The 23,840-nt window shown below is 36.5% G+C and overlaps 1 protein-coding gene across 1 annotated transcript in view; it reads right to left on the bottom strand.

The window, feature by feature from the left end:
- The window catches only part of Prp8 (pre-mRNA processing factor 8), a 116,443-nt gene that overhangs the window by 12,297 nt on the left and 80,306 nt on the right, over positions 1–23,840 (bottom strand). The window contains exons 30-37 of the mRNA XM_083124178.1: positions 23,296–23,456; positions 22,114–22,305; positions 19,741–19,935; positions 16,684–16,855; positions 11,859–11,972; positions 10,465–10,638; positions 5,478–5,671; positions 1,014–1,229 (exon numbers count right to left, since the gene is read on the bottom strand). Of these exons, the coding sequence (XP_082980304.1) occupies positions 1,014–1,229; positions 5,478–5,671; positions 10,465–10,638; positions 11,859–11,972; positions 16,684–16,855; positions 19,741–19,935; positions 22,114–22,305; positions 23,296–23,456 (1,418 nt within the window). The remainder of the gene's footprint in view (positions 1–1,013; positions 1,230–5,477; positions 5,672–10,464; positions 10,639–11,858; positions 11,973–16,683; positions 16,856–19,740; positions 19,936–22,113; positions 22,306–23,295; positions 23,457–23,840) is intronic.

Below are 23,840 nucleotides of genomic sequence, written 5' to 3' on the forward strand. Positions count from 1 at the left end.
ATTTCACTTTTCAGTCAGACAATATTTTGTGATTAAGCAACTTCAAAGACTAAAAAACCAACAAAAATATTTCTGTTACATTACTTTTAACACGGAATTAGGCATAACTTTGTTGGGTTTTGCATACTTAGTGTTAAGTCACTAGGAAGCTGTTCCTGATGCAGTCACATTATCTGCTTCACCACGGAAGCAAGGAAGCTCTGGTTCACTAGCAAGCATAAAGCCATAATGTGCAGAGGGTGTGGTAAGACTTGGCAATGGCATTGGTACGTTCACCAACATGGTTCGTTTTCCCTAACACTACACATACACTTGCCAGCTGTTCTGGCATAAAGCATTTACCCTATAATATCCCCGTAGTGTGATCCATAGTCATAACCAAACAAAAGTAGATTATTTTCCACACACAGTTGTTTCAGTCCTTTTAAAATGGTTGATAATTAATAAGCAAAAATATTCTAGGAACAGAATTTTGTAGTCAAAAATTGCAGAAATTTTTTTAAAAAAACAACAATTAAATCTTACAACATTGAGTTGTATTGATACAATTAAGCTCCTACTCCTATCTCAACATTTCTTTGAATGTGCTCAATTCTTCATGAATAAAACTACTGAAAAACTGCTCCCTCACCAAGTGCCTCCTCCAACATAAACATGTCCTCACATTTTGATATCAATAACAAAAGAGCACGTTCTCAGAAATTGAACATGTATTTGCAAATGCAAATAGTTATTGCAAGCAAATGGTAATACATTGGAGCCATGATTTACATTTTCCCTTCATTACACATCCAATCCTCTATCCCAATAGCGAAAGCTGCCTAATGTTATAAAATTTGTTGGGATTCAACATTTGCCCCCAGTTTTCTTCCCCACCTTGGTCCTCTGAAAAGCATTTCTATAAATATGGCCCATTTGATATTTAGGATTTCTTCCAGTGAAGTTCCCGAGAATTTTCATAGTTGAGGCAAGTCCAAGATCTAATGGAATGTTAATGTACTCAAATTACACACCTGAATGTCTGCGTCTCATAGTTGGACGTTGTGCTCGTGATGATTTCGTCTCCATGCTTGTTGACAGTGCGAGTGGTGGTAGCTGTCAACTGAGACTGCTCCTTCGTTTGCTTCTCAATCTCAGCAATTTGCTGTCTCTGGGCAGATGGAGCACTGATCTCCATTCCCAGTATGATGTCCCTGATTTCTGATTGGGTAAGTGATGCCACATTCACGCTGAAAAGAAACACCACTATCAACAAGAGGAAAGAGTACAGATACACATTTTTCCATTAGTTACAAAAATAATAAAATAAAACAGATATTAATTTTAGATTTTCAAAGATAGAGATTCAGGTATGTCAAGCGCACAACCCACGACCAACATGTAGCCCTTGCAAGGTCCCGCTACAGCCAGTGAAACAACTTTGATTCTGATGTAACTCATTGAATGTTTTAAAGCAAAAGTTTGGTAAATTGATGCATGGAATTGCAGTGACTTACACAGCAATAAATAAAAAATTAATCTTTGCTGACGATGTCAAAATTTTCAAACAAATTAAAAGTGATCACGACTGTACGAAATTACAAGACAAACTTAACAAAGTACTTGATTGGTGCAAGAACAAGGTTAATCTCAATCTCAAGAAATGCAAAGTAGTGTCATTCACACGTAACAAACATCCCATCCAATATTCATATAACATTTCCGACGTAGAAATCCTAAGAGAGAATACTGTAACTGATCTTGGAGTCACATTTGACAAAGTTTTAAATTTCCAGACACACACTGCGCGCATCCTCAGTGAAGCGCACAGGAACCTAGGATTTGTGATGAGAATGTGTAGCCAGTTTAAGAAAAAAGAAACCTTTTTACTACTTTACTATACGTTTGTCAGATCAAAACTTGAATATGCCTCAGTCGTTTGGGACCCGTTATTTATAAAGGAAATCGAAAAAATAGAAAAACTCCAAAATAAATTCTTAAGGTATTTAGTATATAAATTAGATGGCATTTATCCAAAATTCACTTCGGGTGACATCTTACGCAACATGCTGAGTGTCCCGTCCCTTGAAAAAAGAAGACAGATGCACCAGTTAACATTCCTTTCGAAACTTGTCAATGGAAAAACAGACTCCTCCGCACTTCTCGCAAAAATAAACTTTTACATTCCATGCTCAAAATTAAGACCCAGAAATAACCTCTTTAAAATTTCACGCGGTAGAACCAGGATGGCTGAAATGGATCCCATGAGGAGGATGTGCGCGTTGTACAATATAGTCTCCAATAATACCCCTGACATTGATCTATTTAGACCTAAAAGCAAACTTATTATGTGAACCCTGTATATAATGGCATTGTAACCAAATATGTTGTATACTTTATGACATACCACCCTTGTATTATATATTGTTGTTATGTAATGATTATTCTGTTCCGTCTTATACGTAGTTATTTTCTACTTGTCTTTGTTGTTTTCTCTTACCAATTTTTAATTACTTGTTTTGTCAATATGTATGTAAACTGAACTCAGTTAACCTCAAAGCACTGTAACTGGGCATTTGCCTGTAGTGTTTAATAAATAAATAAATAAATAAATAAATATACAATTTTTAATCATCGGTATTACATATTTACATTATAAGAAGAGTCAAGTATATAATTTTAAAAAATATCAATATCTGTGTTATTGCAATTCATGTTGGTTGTCCCACGGCAAATGTCATCTCCTGTATTTTTTAACTAAGACAAGAATTGCACTTGTACCTTGTAGTAGAAAACCATGCAGATGCCAAAAACTTCATAGAAGTTTGCTTTTGTGACATTTTCCACAAACTGAATGAATCTCTACAAGGGACAAGAGAATCCTGCCTCTATCGAAGTGTCAGCCTTCAAAAGGAAGTTGTTGCTTTGTAAGGGAAGGATTAAATATGAAAATACCGTATTTACTCATGTATAATGTGCACTTTTTTCCAAAATGTTTGCCCCCAAAAACTGTGGTGCATATTATGCACGGAATAATTCAGACAGCCAACATGAAACCGTACAGGGTCATTCCATGATTTTGGGACACTTGCATTGATGTTTCATGTTTACGGAACCCTATCATGTTATATATCATTGTCAAGCTTGAATCTTGCCGTTTCTGAATATGGAAACAGTATTCCATACAAGATAAAGACACTAATGTGACATGCGGTTGAAATAAGATAATCAAAAAATGAAGAAACGTTCTGATTTTTATGGTAATTTGGATGAAAGAAACCATAAGGAAAATATAATAAAAATTAAAATGTATTACTGGCCAAATTATATGACATACATGGAGTGTGTAAATTCCTTAATGGACTAAATCTTGTGCTGCTAACTGCTATTTGGAAGGTCCTGAATGTGCCTAGTATAAATGTTACATTAGTCACGGAAAGAAAAAGTATATATTTTGAAAAAGAAGAAATGAACAATTGAATAGGTAAGACGTAATCCACTTTTGATCAGCATAGCAACAGATTTACAACCTACAACTAAGAAAGCCATTTCTTGAAACTGGATTGTACTGCACATTATATAAGAGATATAATTTTTTTGTCACTTTTACCCATAGAAAACCAGAGTGCGCATTATACACGCACGCACACTCTACACGCGTAAATACGGTATTCATGTTTGCTTTCGTGCACTGAGCAAAATGTCAGAAGAAACAGGACTACAATTAAATGAAGAAATCCAAACATTGCTGTCTGGCTGTTTTAACATCTATTATATGACTTTTCTTACTGTCTGTATTTATTCTTTTTATCTCATGTATATTGTATCGGTGACTGAATTAATAACAGCTTTAAAGATTGAAAAAAGTATGCCACCTCTATTAATCACACACATTATATTTTCATTACTTGCATGTGAACCAACAGTAATTAAACACCTGAGAGATTTTGTGCCCAATTTTTGTTATATCTTAACCACTGAAACTAAGTTCTACCATAATTTTGAGACTGTACTTTAGAGCTCTGCTGAATAGTTTAAGAACAAACTGCGTACGGTACAAAAACACAATGACAATAAAAAAAAGTTAAATAAGAGGTAAAGGTAAAAGTGTAAAGTGCTCCCCTGTGCTTAGCACAACGCCATGAAGGCGTATAGGGGGTGTGGGGGTACGCCCCACACTTTCTTGATCCAGTTGTGAGTGGGGGGTGATGTACCAGGGTTTCCCCCAGGTACCCATGTTATTTGACGCTGGGTGGCCGCCGGGGCCACTTCCATCGTTAGAAGAGGGCTATCCAGAAACTAACTCACATTTTGGAATAAAAAGAAGACATTTTTTATTATATACATTTTGAAGCGACACTCTTACAATACTTTTCGACATAGTCACCGTGCAAGTTTAGGCACTTATCATAGTGATGAACAAGCTTACAAAGTCCATTGTCATAAAAAGTTGGCGCCTGTGACTTCCATTTCTGCACACCAGCCTGAAGGTTTGCATTGCTAGCCAGGTCTTCATGTGGGGAAACAAGTGGCAGTCACTTGGTGCGAGATCCGGGCTATATGGTTGAAAACCTCCTAATGAAAGGCCTGTAAAAGTTCCTGCGTCAGGTTGGCCCAGTGCAGGCAGGCATTGTCATGAAACAGCAGGACTTTTGCATTCAGTTTTCCTCAGTGTTTGTTTTGAGTAGCTCTTCGCAACTTCCATAATGTTTCACAATATTTGTCAGCGGTAATTGTTGCACCACTTTCACTCATCAGATCTTTATCGTAAACATCACACAGTTGTCGATGAATGTTAATAGGTTTAGTGTCCTTCACCAACAAAAATCATATGACCCACCTCACTTCACAACTGGCAGGATTTTCAATCAGAGCATTCATGTTAACACTGTATTATGAACAGAGCAGAAGCGACATGAACTTCAGACATCCACAGCTGGATGCACACTGAATGGGAAGAAGTTCCTGCACATAGTGGCAGCGCTCGCCCTGCCCCTAGTGGCACCCTGTCGAAACATGAGTGACTTTCTGGATAGCCCTCGTATATATCTAGTGCTTCATTAGTACTTTAGTACCATTTCAAGTATCATATTTGCTAATTATTACCCAAAAGTTACTAGCATAAGCTCAATAAAGTTGACAGTGAGCCCAAGTGATTGTTTAACTAAGGGGCTTTCAAAACATGGTAACAACAGAAACACTTATTACTTGCAATGAAACATCTGAAATAAATGCAACTATTTGTACCAGAGTGACACAACAAGTTGCACACTTTGCTTGAATACCACTCAGACTTAGCTATTTCTCAACAGCATACATTGTGTCACTTTGATGTGGGCCATGCAAGCAAAGTGATTTTTTTTTCTTACTAGAAACGACCACGTCGCTTACTGCCAATTGATTGTCACTTCAGTCTCAAAGCTCCCTAAGGGACAAGCTAAGAAAATCCAACCAATCAAGATGAAAGTTCAGAAGTAAAAATAAAAAAATTAACTTACTTGTTTTTCTTGCCGTAGTCAGCCAATATGAGATCCTTCAGCTGGACTTCCACTTTGATCCACTCCTCATCAGTGAGAGTAGGCCAGATGTGGTGAGGCTCTGTGATGGTGGTTTTGTCTGGTTTCAGAATTACTTTTGTCCTCTCCGTGTTCACATGCAGTGCTCTCAGGATGAGGATAAGCCTTGAAAATGCCTAAAATTGAGAGAAAAATCCTGCTTAAAAAAGAAAAACATGATTCCTTTACAAGTTCAACTGTGTTACTCTAATAGTCCTCTTGTGTAGTCACAAGCAGGATTGGGTTGAACATACAAATTGAAATCAGTACTTCTGAGCTTCTATAAAATAATAAATTGTAACACACTGTGTAACACATTCACTGTCATGTAGAAGCAACATCAAAAATTAAGAGAAAAATCCTGCTTAAAAAAGAAAAACATGATTCCTTTACAAGTTCAACTGTGTTACTCTAATAGTCCTCTTGTGTAGTCACAAGCAGGATTGGGTTGAACATACAAATTGAAATCAGTACTTCTGAGCTTCTATAAAATAATAAATTGTAACACACTGTGTAACACATTCACTGTCATGTAGAAGCAACATCATTAAACTGATAGACATGCAATATGCATAGAAACATAAGAGGTGGGTTGAGAAGTTTTTAAAACTGTTCGTAACATCAACATCACATAAGTGTCTGTTAGGTCAGCTATGCAAAATTGCTCCTGCTCTGGTAGAGGTTTTGTGTGCTGGAATTAGTGAAAACGAGCTCTGTTACTGCTGTTGAGTTACCTGAGTTTTTTGTTTTAAGTCAACTTTATGCACAGAAAGGTTAATCGGGATTGGACCTACAGTTTAAGTGGGATACGAATGTAACGAACCCAAAATCCCTTGATTGCAAGGCAACAACGTTACCACTATGCCATTGAGAAGGTTCTGTTACTGTTGTAGACCAGGATTCTAGAAGATGATATGATAAACCTCCACCAACATAATTGGAGTAAAAAATTTCAGAGCATTGGTTGCTATGAAAAGATAAATGTTATGCGAGACAGTAGTAGACAGTAAATTGTGTTTCGAATTAATTATCATATTGATGTCTCTCAAAGAACTCGGAGATAGAACATCTGGGAGTTTCAGAGATAGAGCATCTGGGAGTTAGTCTTCAAAACTTAGACATGTACTAAAAGAAAACTGCTACTCTGATTTATAAAATGTTGAAAGTGTCTATTTCCTAAGATTGTAATCCTGTATGTGTGTTTTTAATTAAAACAATACTGAAAATTATGCATATGCAGTTTTACAGGGTAGGTGGTGTAAATTTATTTTAATAAACATACATGCACCAACGGAAGATAAAGATGATAATACTAAAGATGATTTTTATACAGAGTTAGAACAGGTCTTTGATACATTTTCTCAGTATGATATGAAAATTCTGTTAGGTGACTGTAATGCACAGATTGGCAAAGAAGAGACATTTAAACCCACGATTGGTAAAGAAAGTCTTCATGAATTAAGTAATGATAATGGTATAAGATTGATTACTTTTGCAACCTCAAAGAATTTAATTGTGAAAAGTACCACTTTTAAACATAAAGATATCCATAAATATACCTGGTCTTCTCCAGATGGTAAAACTCATAATCAGATAGATCATATTCTCATTGATAGGAGAAGGCATACTAGTATAATTGACGTTCGTACACATAGAGGTGCTGACTGTGCCAGTGACCATAATTTAGTAATTGCTAAATTAAGAGAAAGACTCTCAGTGATAAATCATAAGCAACAAAATCTAAAAGTTATAAAATTTGATACAGGAAAGTTTACTGATGAAAGAATTAAGAAAGATTACCAAATTAAACTGTCAAATAGATTTGATGTTTTGCAGGATTTAAATGATGATGAAAATATAAATGAAACAGACGTAAATAAGAATTGGGAGCACATACGTAATGCAATAGAATCAGCAGCTATAGAAAGTATAGGATACCATAAACCGAGAAAAAGTAAGCCATGCTTTGATAATGAATGTCATAATCTAATAGAAATAAGAAATCAGGCTAGACTTAGGTGGTTAAATAACTCTGATGATACAAATCTAAACAATTATAATAGAATAAAACAAGAAGTTAACCGCACATTTAGAAGTAAAAAAAGAGATTACTTGAAAAGCAAAATTAACGAAATTGAAACAAACAGCAAAAATAAAAATATCAGAGATTTATATAAAGGTGTAAATGAGTTTAGAAAGGGGTGGCAACCTAAAGTAAACTTGATAAAAGATAAAGACGGTGATTTTCTAGCTGACCCAAGCGATATTCTAAATAGATGGAAGAACTACTTTAATGACCTTTTAAATGTTCATGTAGGAGATAAATCAGAAGTAAATGAAGTGCACACAGCAGAACCTTTAGTTCCAGAACCTAACTTGACTGAAGTTAAAGATGCTATTAAAAGGCTAAAGATTAACAAAGCACCTGGCATTGATTTAATACCAGCTGAGTTAATTAAATATGGTGGAAATTCATTAATATGTCAAATTCATAAATTAATTTGTTTAATATGGAATAAAGAAGAAATCCCTCAACAGTGGAAAGAATCCATAATTGTTCCTGTGTTTAAAAAAGGTGATAAAATGAACTGCAATAATTACCGTGGAATTTCTCTACTCTCAACAACATATAAAATATTATCTAACATTCTTTTAACAAGACTAACCCCATATGCTAATGAAATTATAGGTGATTATCAATGTGGATTTAAACGTAACAGATCAACTACAGATCAAATTTTTCACATCAGACAGACACTTGAAAAAAAGTGGGAATATAATCAAAATGTCCATCAGCTATTCATTGATTTCAAAAAAGCATATGATTCGGTCAAAAGAGATAAATTATATAATATATTAGTAGAGTTTGGAATACCTAAGAAGCTTGTTAGTATGATAAAAATATGCACTAGTGAAACAGAAAGTAAAATTCGTGTGGGTATTAATATGTCTGACAAATTTACAATTCATGATGGGTTAAGACAAGCAGATGCATTATCTCCATTGCTCTTTAATTTTGCCTTAGAATATGCTGTTAGGAAGGTAAACGAAACTAAAGAAGGACTAAAATTAAATGGTGTGACTCAGTTGTTAGCATATGCAGATGATGTAGACTTACTGGGGGATGATGTGAATACAATTAAGAATAATGCTAAAATATTTTTCAAAACTGCTAAAGAGATAGGTTTGAAAGTTAACAAAGAGAAAACTAAATATATGCTTACAGGCCGAAACCAAGTGTTAGGTAATAATCAAAATCTAATTATTGGTAACAACTCGTTTGAAACAGTTTCCAAATTCAAATACTTAGGAGTAATATTAACAAATGAAAATTATATTAAAGAGGAAATAAAAAGTAGGCTTAATTCAGGAAATGCATGTTACTTCTCTCTTCATAAACTTTTGTCTTCTCGTTTAATATCTAAGAAACTAAAAGTTAAAATATACAAAACAGTAATTTTGCCTGTAGTATTATATGGGTGTGAAACTTGGTCCCTTACATTGACAGAGGAACATAAATTGAGAGTATTTGAAAATAGGATCCTTAGGAAAATATTTGGACCTAAAAGGGATGAGGAGACAGGTGAGTGGAGAAGGTTACATAATTTAGAACTACATAATTTATATTCATGTCCAGACATTATTAGAATAATTAAATCAAGAAGACTTAGGTGGGCAGGCCATGTGGCACGAATGGGAGAGGAAAGAGGAGTTTACAGGATTCTTGTTGGGAAACCTGATGGTAAGAGACCAGTAGGAAGGCCAAGACGAAGATGGAGGGACAACGTCGAGATGGACCTAAGGGAAATCGGTAGGGATGGAAAAGAGTATATAGATCTTGCACAAGATAGGGACAGATGGAAGGCCTGTGTTGCTGCAGCCATGAACCTTCGGGTTTAAGAAGGCTAGAGAGTTAGTTAGTTAGTTATGCATATTGCATAATTTCCAGAATATTTAGATTCAATGAAAGTATTGGATGACATTCTTGCAAACTCCACAAAAGTATTGGCTGGTATCAGTGATTAAATTCTAACCGATACTGATATCACTGTTGTCAGCATAAGCTCAGCCTTAAGTTTGAGACATTCTTGTGTGAAATTAACATATGCATTAAACATTGATGAAAAGTGTCTACAAATTTAGTCTCTACAACCAGAACCACATGTAAAAGTTCAATAAAAATCTACATTCTAAATTAAAAAAGCATAAGAATCTCTTTTCAAGTCACATAAGTAATTCACTATACAACATCTTTGTTGACTTACAGTTAAATTCAGATTGTGGAGGAAGTGTTGGCAAATTTATCAATCTACAAGCCAATCATCTAGGAGAAGAATCACCAGAGATTGTTGCCCTGCAACATGATCACAATTGGTCGAGCAAAGCATTGTTAATGATACTCATCTAATTTTTCCATAAAAATCAGCAATGTCCCTCCTTTGTTTCAAATGTGTAAACATTTGTTTCAGTTTTACTAGTTAAAGCTATACTTCTTCCTTGTAGTGACTAAACTCTTTTACTGCCCAACTAGGGTTCCCAATCATTTTGGCAAAACAGATTTCCTGAATTCTCCATGTTTTCCAGGTAAGGTGAAGTTCTCCGTGCTAATTACACCATGCCATAAAGGCACATAGGACGATGTGAAGGCAGAGCCCCACACATTCTCGATCTTCGACATTTTTGGAAGGATTGATCAACTCCAGCTGCCATTGTTTTAATTAATACAAATGTGCATGTATCACTCAAATACCCTGGAAAACCCCTGACTGAAACATTAATAAATTTCTGCATGTAATAAACCGATCAAAAGTAATTAAAAATTTCTCAATAGATGAGGCTTTCTGGGCGAAAATCTCAGTTTCATGTTATCATCACTCCAAGTTAGGGTTGCATGGCTTGTTAGTTAACGAATAAGTCTCCCACTACTTACTGTGTAGGAAGAAATGGTCTTGAGCCAGTCATCATACAAGTTGAAGAGCACCATCTGTGGTTCTGTTGCCTTCAAAATCAGATCCCCAAATTTCTCCACTTTCAAGCATGCCTGGAATGGCAGCTGCAGTTCAGAACCTTTGATCACAATGTTGGGGAAATCCAGCAAGTGCACCTAGAAGACGAAAAAATAACAACTTAATTTTACATGTAAATATCTTTTTATATTGAAGTGAAACGTACATGCAACATGTCGCTTGAAAAAAAAAAACATGCAACACATAATTGCAACTTTTCACATTATATTAGCACAATACACTGCCCTTCTTAATTGGATTAAGCCATGTTGTTTTTCTGTAGCATGCATCATATTACCTTAGTCTGTTGCCTCTGTGCAATGATACATTTTTACTATTCAGGTATGTGCATGTTTTGGTAAAATGACACTTGCCACTTTGGTGGCGTTTATGATCGATGCTTGCTACTTTGGTGTAGTTTGTGGTGAAGAGCTCCTTGGCACTTTGGTGTAATTTGTGGTGAAGTCCCAGTTGACCCATTGATGTAAAATTTGTCATATTTCAACAGTAACATAGGATTCAAACAGGTGTTCTTGGGTTACCAGCCAGGTTAAATCAGCGTTACCTTCCAACATTTTGAGTGCATACATTGCTCCCTGAAGATGAGAGCAATGTAAGCTAACACTGATTTAACCTGGCTGGTAACCTGGGAACACCTGTTTGATTCATGTCTGCAGGAAAGCTACAATTCCTAGTAATATAGGAGTAGGAGCAGTAACACAGATCGCAAAATTCTTTGAGGAAGGGACTATATAATGTGAGGAAAAAGTGTCAGCAGTTAGGAGAACCCTCTGTCTACAATGTATAGTGTTTGACCCACGGTGTGTATGCCACACATGCACAGGAGAAGGGACATTCAAGAGACTAGATTGAGCCTGCATCATTGAAAGACGAAAGATAAAATGTGCAGGCCTCCCCGATGATGTAGTGGTAACATTGTCACCTTGTAATAAAGGAGTCCTGTGTTTGATAACTGGTGGAGGCAGTGGTTCGAATTGCACGTGGACTTAAAAACACCAACTCAGTCAATAATTTGACTTCACTGTTCTACAAAACAAATCAACCTATCTTGAAATAGAATATGGTTCTCTCCCCCCTAACATTAACGCATTTTATTATTATTCTTATTACTGTGAGAACCCATTTAAGTGTTTTCAGATTTTACATTTTGACACTAGTGCCTTCAATCTCTGTAGTCCTTGAAAAGCAACATGTTATAAAATTTTCCTGGATTATATATTTTTCAACATTTCGATTTTCTTTACCTTGGTTCCCTAAAAAACATTAAATTTATTTATTTATTATTTCAATTTATTACCTCAAGAGGATCCAACATGCCCTTCCTTGTCACAATGATCTGCTTTGGCTGTTCTTCAACTGGGAGAGACCGAATTAATGCAGCAACTTCTTCTGCAGTTTTCCATTTGGCCAACTGAAACAAGAAACAAACATATTAAAGAATTAACAAATGTATCAGATGATGCATTCCAGTACATAATACCTCTGTATTTCACACAGAGAATAAAATGTTCCTGTCAAACATTGTAATTGTGTTATGGAAACTTGTAAAAATATACGTAAACAAACCTTTCATTTAAGTACTCATTGATATTTTGACTCATGGTGACATTGCTCAAACTTCTCATTCATATTTTCAGATCTAATTACGTTACAAGGCAATACTATTCTTGGGAGAAATTTATCCCTTGAAGGTAAAGGTATGTTCCCTGTGCATATAGCATCATGCCATGAAGGCACATTTTTGGGGGATGTGGGAGTAGGGCCTCACACATTCTCGATCTTTGCAATTTTGGCAGCATTGTGATCAGCACCATGCTCTGGCTGTCTTTACCCACCAGGGTTGCCTGCAGGTACCAGTTGAATTGCTTGTAATTGCACCTGATCCTGTAATCTGTGATGCCTCCATGATGACCTCATGGTTAAATGCAAGGAAGGTACACGTATGCTTAGCATGACAGACTGATTACATCACACATTAATTTTTAAAACTAACTATTGCGAAAACTCGGAATTATCTGACCAACTCAAAACATAAACGTGACATGTTGAGGGCTTTGTACAAACATCATCCACAAAGATAATACACAAACTCAACTGAATCTGAATACGTGAATAAGAAATTCACATTTGGTGTAAGACTAGCTATTTAAGATTATACATATTTCCCACGATTTCTAGGACAGTGGAAACCTCAATACAGTCAACTCTCGATTCAACGACCTTTCACAGTTCACGAGAAAAGGGTTGTAATTTCGAAGGGGTCATTATTGGAATTTGCACCAATTTTCAACTTAAACGGAGCTCAAATGGACACAAAGATGCCTAGGAGATGGTAACACCATGTATCCTGGTAGTTATACAACCTGTTATGCACAGGACGCATGTTGTGAGAAGGAAAATAGAACATGAAAAAGTTTTCACAAAAAATAATTTAAAATAATGTTACTTTGTTTCAATTGTGCACAGTCGTTGCTTTTCCAGGAAATTCTTACAATTCTAGTTCATGAGAAACCCATTTGCACCGAGACCTATGGAAAGGAAAACAATCTCTCGCTTATTGCAAGCAAAACTCGAAGAATATTGACACCAGTCACACTGGCACCAGCCAAAGTCGGGATATAATCGGGCAGAATGAATGTTGGATTTTATACGGGTCTACTGGAGCATTGTCTGTTACAAGATTAACTGGTAAGATTAGATCTCTCGGGAGAAAGAACACAACCTTTCTAGGCAAAAAAAAAAAGGGGGGGGGAGTTGTAATTTTAGTTCTGGTTCAGCTTTGTGAACTACATCGCAAAAAAAAAAGAGTCAAGTTTTCTTTGCTTCAACTAACTTCATTCACCCTCCCCCCTGCCCCTTTCAAGGGAGCAGTCAATACTCCTTCCGTGACTTGCATTGTAATCCAGCGTGAAAAAGGAAACACGCAACTTGCGATGTCTTCACCCAATGCATATTCTAGGACACATCATTAAAAGCGTCCCAGACGAAAGTCATTCGGGTTTAGAATTGAATTTCACTTTAAACTGTATATTTAGTCCCGATTAGCCCATCATCATAAAATGAACTAAAAACAAGCTTTATGAAACTGCGCATTTTCACATATCAAAATGGTAGATCGTTATTTACTCTCACGTGAAAACTCTCACGTTCATCGATGATTTAATGTTGGATTTAGGAGTATTCTCGATGTCAAACACCCACTCCTCCAAAAGTTTTTCCCTTGAATAATGTATTTTTAATCAGTCTGAGCGACCATTCCTAAATTGAGCACTTTTTTTCTTCTTCTTTTCACGTGAATGGTTCTGAAGAAAAGCGGATGCTAAATTTAGTTTTGCTTATCAGAAGGCGCAGAACATGAAGTTATTTGAACTCTTGTTTTCCTTTCTGGAGATCGAATTTCGTTATCGTCAAATCAAAACAGCTTTCGGAGATACAAAACAATAACTTTTTCCTTTGCACTGGATGAGTCATTGCTGTTATCCGCAAGCAAGAGCTTTGCAGACGCTAGACAAAACACTGGCGCCAGCTGCATCCTAAAAACAAGGAGACCGGATGGAAATTCGAGCAACAGGTGGCGGAAGAGAAAACTCCCAGCATTTTAAAGATAACGCAACTGTCGAAGACGGAACTTTTAACAGCACTGTAAAGAAGAAAGAAATGACCCTTGCTTTACGTTTTACCATACAACAGACAACAATACGGGTAATATTTCCTATGCAGACAACAGCATTAAAAAAAAAAAAGACCTGAATTCTGCAATTATCAACATTGCCGTGCACACCAGTGGCGGAGAATAAGCTGGGAAAAGGGGAAGAGGGTCACTTTTTCTTTTTACTGCTATGGTTTTTGTTCGTTTTCAAGAATATATCCAGAACAGGTTGCCCCATTTTAGACGTCAAAGGAAAGGAAGAGGGGTGGGTCCACTTCCACCCTCGCCTGTAATCAGCCCGTGTGCACACACGAGCAAGAAAATCGTGGCCGAAAAAATCAGCATATATACATATACAGTTAACTTACCTTCACTCGTCGTCATCATCATCGCTGTCTCCCACGTGAATCACGAATCTCTCCTGGTTACTATCTGTGTCGTGGTTAATATATTTTCTCTCAATTTTCATGGTGTGTTGAATACAGGACAACCAAAGCTGAGCATCAATTATCTCTGTTCCATCACGCAACATCTGGCATACACTGGCACTTAAGAGTAGGAGATACATTGTTTTTCCTCACGTATGATTTTAACTTGGCCCACACCAGTTGTATGGGATTAAACATGCAATTGGAGTCGCAACACTTCATGTCCACGTGAGGCTGCAAGCTCATCCACTACGTACTTTTTAGTAATGTTTGCCGATTTAATTATTTCTAATAAAAGGGCTTTTATAGGAACAGGTTTTGGTACTGGAATGTCGTGCCTCTCCATGAAGGAAATAATATCCTGCAGTTTTGTTTTCATAGTTGGGATTTTCACTAGTAGCCGTGAGTGATAACTTCCATTATCGCAAATTATGATACACTTCTTATCACTTGGCAAATTTGGCAGTAGATTATTGGCAAACCAATTTTCAAACACTTGTCTAGTCATTTCGTCGTGACTATCAGCTTTACAATCTCCAATGTTCTTAGCTGAAAGATACAAACAATTTGGGACCCACCCCTCACTGCTCCCAGCATGGAGCACCATGATGCGTTTTCCTCGTGCTGACGGCGACTTCAAAATACAGTTGCAAGTACCGTCGTCCCACCCTCTTTTGACGACGTCGTGAGTGTCGAACCAAGTTTCATCTGGCAGCCTTCTGAACTTGTTGAGTTTGTGAAGGTAACAATACCGCCAAGCAACAATTCTTGTCGACTCCATTATTGCATTTCTTATCTTCAGCCGACGAAAAGGAAAACCAAGTTTCTTCAGAAGCTCTCGAAGCGTCGTTTGTTTGTAAGGGAAGTCTGATATTAGTTTCAGTTGTGTTAATAATTCACAGACACTTGGTGCGCGTCCTTTAGAAAAAAAATTGTAAATCTCTCTAACTAAATCGCAAACAAACTCGTCCACTTTATGAATTTTTTTCTCTTTATTACCAGGCTTCTTTGGTGTAACTGGGCCTCAATTCTTGAGCTTGTTTGTTCAGAATTTTCTTTCTTTTCCTCAGCACTCTAGAACTGCTGCTGCTAGTACTTGGCTGGGGGTCACTTTCGTCAGTTACATTCTCCTGCGCAACAATGTTTGCTAAAGGAACCTGGTTTACAACCCACGGTCTCCACATGCTAATAACAAAACCAAAATCTAATATAAAAACTAAAAGCACTAGAGTATAAAAAAGCAACAACACAGCACCATAACACAACAAAGAAATAACACAACACAACGCAACTAGTTAAGAAAATCGACCTCGCACGTGGTTATGGTGCAAAAATAACGAGAGGCTCACGCACCCGCCTGCTCCACCTTGCAACTACAAGAAATGTAAAGAAAATGTGGCAACAACGTCTGAGTGCACGTGCTTATCGGGAGCGGTTTGGCTATTGTTTCCAGTGTTAAGTTTTATCAAAGGGTTGCCGATGGGGATATAATGAACGCACGGACTTTATCCAAGAGCAAGAGTGGCAAAAGAAGCCTGGCACGTTGGGTAGTGGCCGCCGGTGCGGGGTACAATTTAACATTGGTGTGCTTGAGGGAGGGGAGGGCAGAGGTAAAGTGCTATTGGATATCACTCAAGCATGGTGTGGTGGTGTCTTTTTTTTAGTTCAGACCCAATTGTGAGCGGTAGAGCGCTCGTGAAGGGAATGAGTGGAAAAAAAAAAACAACACATTTTTCGGCCGATTTCCTTCAATTTTCAACTTTTCGAAATTTTTCAATTTTTTTCTAAATTTTTCACGGTTCCCGGGAAAAGGGTCGTTACTTCAAGGCGGTCGTAGAATCGAGAGTTGACTGTATAAGCAAATACCCACCCACTATGGACAGAACAATCAATAAAATGTATGGTTTTAAAAAAGACAGGAAAACATCAGTGGGAAACAACCAAATATGACTGAAACCTCAAAAATACATGACACACCGTCTGACAAGTCATACAGTAATAAATATTCAAAGCTTCAACATCACAGTAGCAAGCTCAACCCTTACCTGACCCAAACGTTTCTGCCCAGCCCACACAGAAGTGTGAATAATCTTCAAGAAAAGCTGCCCAGTTCGTGGATTGAAGATGAAAATGGCTCCATTTATTGGCTTTGTTGTCAAGTTTCCTTCAAAGGTCTTGTGGATTGTTACTCTGTATACATTGGTGTCATCAACAAACCTACAAGGAAAAATTCCACCATGAGATCCAGTAATATGATTATGGCTGGGTCGATACAACTGGTATCAGAATCAAAGTATTTCTTTGAGCTTAATCGCCAATACTGGTTCAAAAAATTTCCACAGTCTTCGTGTCACAATGTCATGCAACCAACACATACTTACATATTATGGATACTATACAAAATCATGATTTTCATTATTTTAGCAACAAGATTGAGGGGAGAAATAGATTTTGCGTTACAATGTTACAATTTCCAAGTATTGGTATCAGTTCTGGTCAGCTGTGATATTGGTATTGGTAGAGAGTGGTATCAATTCAGCCTTATATACAGGGTGCGGCAAAAAGATCTGATGGTTTGTAAGTAAAAATAACGAACGTATTACACAACATTTGTACATGGTTATGTATTCAACCGATTGGGGTACATGTGCCATTTAACAGGCAGTAAAAAAAATGTTTACAACAAAGGCTTAGGTTTTGAAAATGGCGTCATCCAAGTGGTATCCAGTTCTCGCTATCTACTCTTTAACACTTTCCAGTCTGTTGGTTTTCATGAGTCTTTTACCTGTGAACAGATGTTTTAGGGCATTTTTTAAAAAATTCAGAAAAATACACTATTAATAGTATCACAATGTATTATATATCAAATGAAAGCTTAGATTCTCTTCTAATAGATAATTCAATTAGATGTCACATTTTTATAATTTACACATTGCAATATTTTTTGAAAAATTACGTATTTTTTGTATTTTTGATAAATCAGCATAAAAATGCACTGTGCACGTTATAAAAAACAACGAAATAACGGTAAGCCTTTATCAACATAAGATGCTCTCTGGTGGTGAAAAATAGAACTATCTCCAAGCATGTGCAACGATAATCGCATAAGGTTCGGGCAACTAAATTTAAACGCAACGGAAATACGGCAATCGTATCCTAGCCGATTGGCGACCAGAACGGGTGTTTTACTCTGCTCGCATCACACCCGATTCCCGACCGGAAAGTGTTAAGTCTCCTGCCGAATTCATCACAATCCTTGTTGTGTGGGCAGTTGGCCCATCTTGCTGGAACCACATGCGGGTGTGATGTAGGCATCTTCTCCTCAGTTCGGGTAACAGAAAATTTTCCAGCATGACAGGTAATGGTCTGCAGTCACCATAACTGTTTCCCCCAAAGAAGTACAGCCCAATTACACAATTCTTCAAAACTCCACACCACACTGTCACTTTGGCACTGTGAAGGGGATGTTCATGCATCTCTCGAGGGTTTTGAACAGACCAATAGTGGAAGTTCTGCTGGTTCACAAAATCCGATAAATGGAAATAAGATTCGTCGCTCGTCATGAGAACCATGTAATCAGTTAGCACATCAATCATTTGCTGTGAAAATGTTACACAATTTGCGTAATCTTGAGGCTTTGTTGAAACACGGCCATTTTGTATGGGTGACAGTGTAAGTCATAATGCAGTATTCGCCATATGCTACGATCAGATATATATATATATATATATATATACATAGCATACAACCATGTTTACGAGCTGACCGGTTTGGACTAGTCTCCACAGCTTGTCGTATGCGCACAATGTTTTCTGGTGTCCTGGCTGACCTTGGACGACCTGTTGACTTTAGTTTTAGAGCTGAACCGAACCTGTTTCTCTGAAGTTTTGCATCCATAACAAATTTGTGTTCCGAGATGGAACACGTCCTCTTCGACTAATGCTGAAGTGTTGGCGGAATTGACGCTGAGTTGCAACGCACAAAACACCACTTTAAATGTTTCCACGACAAATGCACGGTGCTCACACGACCACGGCTCCATGGCTACTGACCTGCCGTCACATGTGCAGCATCTCCCCAGACATGTCCTCGCATTGCTACGCACCAATGAAAACCCGCAGATCGTTTTGCTGCATGCATGGCGAGAACTGGACACCACTTGGATGACATCATCTTCAAAACCTAAGCCTTTGTTGTAACGATTTTTTTTACTGCCTGTTAAATGGCACATGCACAACAATCTGTTGAATACATAACCATGTAAAAATGTATAATACATTCGTTATTTTTACTTACAAACCATCAGCTCTTTTTGCCGCACCCTGTATGATCCAAAAGAAATGTTCAAACAGATGCAATATTAACATACAAACCTTGAAACTTTCCTTAAATTTACTTCCAAAGTTCGAATCTCTAGCCCCGTTATTTAATGCCAATTCTGGCTTGTTAACAATAACTTTTTAGGAGATATTTCCATTAGTGCTACGCCACTGCCGTTTCTAGATGTACACTACTACGCAACAAATCATTAATGTTGTGTGATAATTAGGGAGATGAGCAAGGGAGAGTTAAGTTCAAAATTTACTGAACAAAATTGTGCACATTGAAGAGCTGAGCCAATACCACTACAAGTTTGAATAGCATGTACTGCATGATACATTTAGTCTCCATATTCTAGGAATTATGCATAGTGCATAATCTTTGTTAAATTTGTATCAGTATTGAATTTAAACAATGCATTTTGTAATATAAATAGTTCTGACTGTCTTCATGAAATTATATTTCAGAATAAAACTGTGGCAGATAGATTATTTACATATTAACATTTATAAATATTATGAACTACTTTAAGTTATTACAAAATTCAAGAATCAATATCAATGAGCAACGGTATCAATATCTGTTCAAAGTCATATTAGCTCAGCCCACTTAGAATCATGCTAAACATATTTAAATAGCTAATCATTCAAGTAACAATATTGAGAATAAGTAAGAATGCTGGGATAGTCTTGTTGATGAGAGTGCTGATATAATTTATCAGGACTGACAAGACTTTACTTGAAAAAGAAAAAAGCCTACAAAACCAAAAAAACTGAACTTACCAAATGATCTGGTTCGAGAAGAGTTCACCGTAGTTCTGAGATGACAGGTAAGGTTCTGTGGGTTCTGATGAATACAGCTGAAGGGCCTTCCTGATACGTTCCCTCAACACATACAAGGCAGGATTTGCCTTCATGATCTTCGCCATAGCTTGCTGGATCAAGGGCTTGCATCCTGGGAACCAGTTGCCGTATGCACTGGAAACGAGAAAAACAATTTCACACCTCTTTGAAAGATCAAAGTTTATTGTAAAAGCCCCATCCCAGACACACTTTTGAACTAATAATAATAAATGGGTAGAGGCACATATTTCTGGTAAATAAAAAAGCAAAGCTTTGGAACAAAAACATTCTATTCTGGGTTCAAAAGTGGGAAATAAAATAAAATTTCTGCATTTTAGAGGTGAAAAATCTGATCAAAATTAGTGTATAAAATGACATTTCGGTTTTAAAATTGTGAATATAATCCTAAATTTGATTTAAAAACTGCACTTATTACACAAAATAAACACATCCCTTCTAATAGCACATTTAAGTAGTTACCAGAGTATTAACTTTATTCCTGCGTAAAGGAGTCCATTCTTGATTCTCAAATATTTACAACACAATTAATCAATTTTCTGTGATTTGCACAACTCGCAGAATAATTCAAATTTCAGAAAGTGTCGTCACGTTGGTAAATAAACTCTTAAATTTAGTGTTTAACCCTGAGATGCCGTAGCTGATATTCCAGGTACTTGCACTAACGCCGAGCGTGTATTCAGGTGAAAATTTTAAATTCTGCATGCTTCTAAATGGAATTTTATATTTCCGGGACTAAGAATATTAGAGGTACAAATGACCTCATTTTGTTCCATATACTTTGGGCTATAATCCTGATGGAAAAATAATAAATTTTCTGTAATCAGTTAGAAGAAGAAAACTAAAAGTAACTATTTTTTCACACAAAATCTGAAATTCATCGGACCTCCATGCAGGCTACGCCAGGACGTGAATTTCCAAAAGGTAGCTGCATAATGCGTGATATGTTTGCCATTGATGTGGGAAAATTTATGTACTTATTGCTAATACTTTCGGAGAAACAAAAATGTCAATGTACTAACGTCGAGCGTGTTTTCAGCACGAAATTTGAAATTCTGCATGCTTTTAAATGAAATTTTATATTTCATATTTTATTTTATATTTACTAATTGTTAATTACATACCTCAAGACTCATGCAGAACTCGAAACATGTATCTTCGATCATTATCCAAGTACAGTATGTTAAAAAAGTAACATACTACGAGAAAAAGCTGCTTGTGACACCTGTATCACGGCCTGTCCTTTAAGGGTTAAATACAAGTCTATTTCACATTTTGCAGTTCATTTCACATCGTTTTGTGACAAAACAGGGTACGAAAATGCACCTCACACCTTTCAGCAACATGAAAAATTAAAATGTTATTTCATATTTCGTGTTTTTGTCAAAAACGAAATATGCATGCCTCTATAATGAGGGAATATTTAATTTTTGATAGAAACACAATGATTTATTGACCGATTTGTTGTATCATACTTTGCATCTCTGCCACTTTTGGTTAACCGTGAAGATGAGGAAAATTGATGAGAACAATCACAAACACATATGGACAGCACGCAACACAAACCCCACAGAGGATTATACTCACTGTGGATCCAGACACCAGAGCCTGAAAAAATGCAGTCCAGGGAGCACTGCATAAAGGAGAGATTACAAATTTTCAAATTCATTTCTGAGATTTTTGAAAGGTATGAGGATATTTTGTCACAAAATTATGTGAAATGAAATAAACTCTTAAACTCAAACTTTATAATTTATTCACAGTTATCCTGTGAGCTATGCAAAATCCCAGAGCTGGTACTAATGGCAGTAATGCTTTCTCATTATGGGATGACCCTGCTGTTGGATTGGGAGAAGGGGCCGTGTGGAGTGGGCAGTGGGGTCACCTGGCCTCAACACAATCAAACATGGAAAATTTTGAAATCCGAGGTGTGCACTCTGAAAATCCCAGACCTGGATCATCTGTGGGAAAGGATAGCTAGCCACTGCAACAACTATAGCAGATTCTCATACTTCATAGATAATTCAAGGAAACATTTAGAAAAGGGTGAGAAAGGTGTTGTAACTGACGGACATGTAAAAAACATTTTGCATGAAGGAAACGTTCTGTTCATCCTGTCGATTCCAGACCTTATGGCCACACTGTACTGTAGTATTAAGCATAGTTTTTAACCTTTAGCAACCAGTTGGTTTCAAACGAAACCACAACCACAAAAATTCATATTTGGCATGCTCCTGTGGCCACAAGAATATGCCAAACGAAAAAAGTAGATGCAAAGTGACAGGAGTAACTTACCTGTGAAGATTGTAGGCAAGATCAATTGCAATCAACACTCCAGTTGGTGAAGGATAGATGGACATGTTGTCCGTCGTGTAGTCCAAGAACTTGGCCCGAGCATACCTCTCAATGTCGTGAGAATCATAATCTCCCCATCTTAGCTGTACATCAATCCAGTACTTCTGTGTTGTTGTGTTGTCCATCGTATCTCTGAAAAATAGCACAAAGTAAATTTAATATTTTATTTCTACATATCAATAACAAAATTATGTGCTTCAAAAATGCTTGAAAATTATAACATTTAAAAGTTGTTCTAATTATTGATTAATGTTAAGAGTGTAAATATTCCTCTTCAATAATATGCATGACTTTACCCAAGTTGTGCTTTCAAATATTCAAGAGAATTATGGTGGATTATATGTTCTTCATGGGTGCTGAAAACACTTAAAATACAGGAAAATCTAAAATTGAGGAAAATTTATTAAACAATTTACAATTAATGCGGCAAAATGTAAAATCCAGGAACGTAAAATCGGGCTCGCACTGTCTATCAGAATGTTAGCATGTCTGCTATATAATAATCACAAAATCCCATTTTTCACACAATATTGGTGCAAAATAAATGGAAATTTCAAATCCATTTTTCCTACAATGTTGTTCCAAAGATAATAAAAATTATGCATTTGCAAAATTTCCAGGATAATTATAATTAGACTGAGAAATTGTAGCACAGAATTTTTGCACATCTAGCAAAACACCAGACTCCAGAAAGTATGATTAAATTCCAAACAATACTTTACAATAGCAACTGGTATCAGTGTCTCCTAAGGCCTAGTATATTTTCACTGTGCAAATAATTATTAGTAAGTAATTAGTCACTGTGTACTTTCACCTAGTATCGTTGCATTCAACATAATAATAAATTTTGCCAACACTCATAAGCATAACTGATTTACTGCCGTGCCCTATATTGTATTGTCTAGCTATTAGGCTATTCAAAACTATTGACATAAACTATACTAAAGAAGAAGAAAACAGAAAATTTGAGAATGGAATAATGCACAAAGAAATGTAGAATAAAATAAGTCACAATGAATGAGATCCCTTTGCAAAGTACATAAAGATAATAAATTTGCTCTGTAGGTTATTGAAGCAATGACACCTGAGTAATGCTTCAAAATATCAATTTCCTCTACTTACTTTGAGTCTGCCAAGAGTGAAGGCCTTGACACATTCCACTTGTAGGCAGCAAACAGCAAAATATCTGCACAAGAGGAATTCATCTTGTAAGACTTTCGGGGATGGATCGTTTCCTTCTGAACAGTCTCAATTTCCAAAGCATCCAGCTCTTGGTCAAACACCTACATTACAAAATAGAACATTCACATCTTAACAGACAATATTTTTTTTTAATAAAATAAGTAAATCTCTCAATATGTAATGCACTAAACTAGTAAATGATAACTGACAGTTCCAAAGCACCATCTTCTATTTCTATTAGGGATGTGACAAATTAATCACAAATTAGTATCAGTCAATATACGCATATTGGTAGAGGCATGCAGGTTTTGTTTTTGAAACAACCACGAAATGTAAAATAATACATTGTAATGTTAATTTTTCATGTTTCTGAAAGGTGCGAGATGTATTTTCCTACCTTCTTTTGGTGCAAAATGAACTGCAAAATGTGAAATACACTCAAACACAAAATTTATAGTGTTTATTTAGACGCACCACTTTCAGAA

This window comes from Lepisma saccharinum, chromosome 6 (assembly GCF_977018435.1).
Source record: "Lepisma saccharinum chromosome 6, izLepSacc3.1, whole genome shotgun sequence".
Taxonomy (NCBI): domain Eukaryota; kingdom Metazoa; phylum Arthropoda; class Insecta; order Zygentoma; family Lepismatidae; genus Lepisma; species Lepisma saccharinum.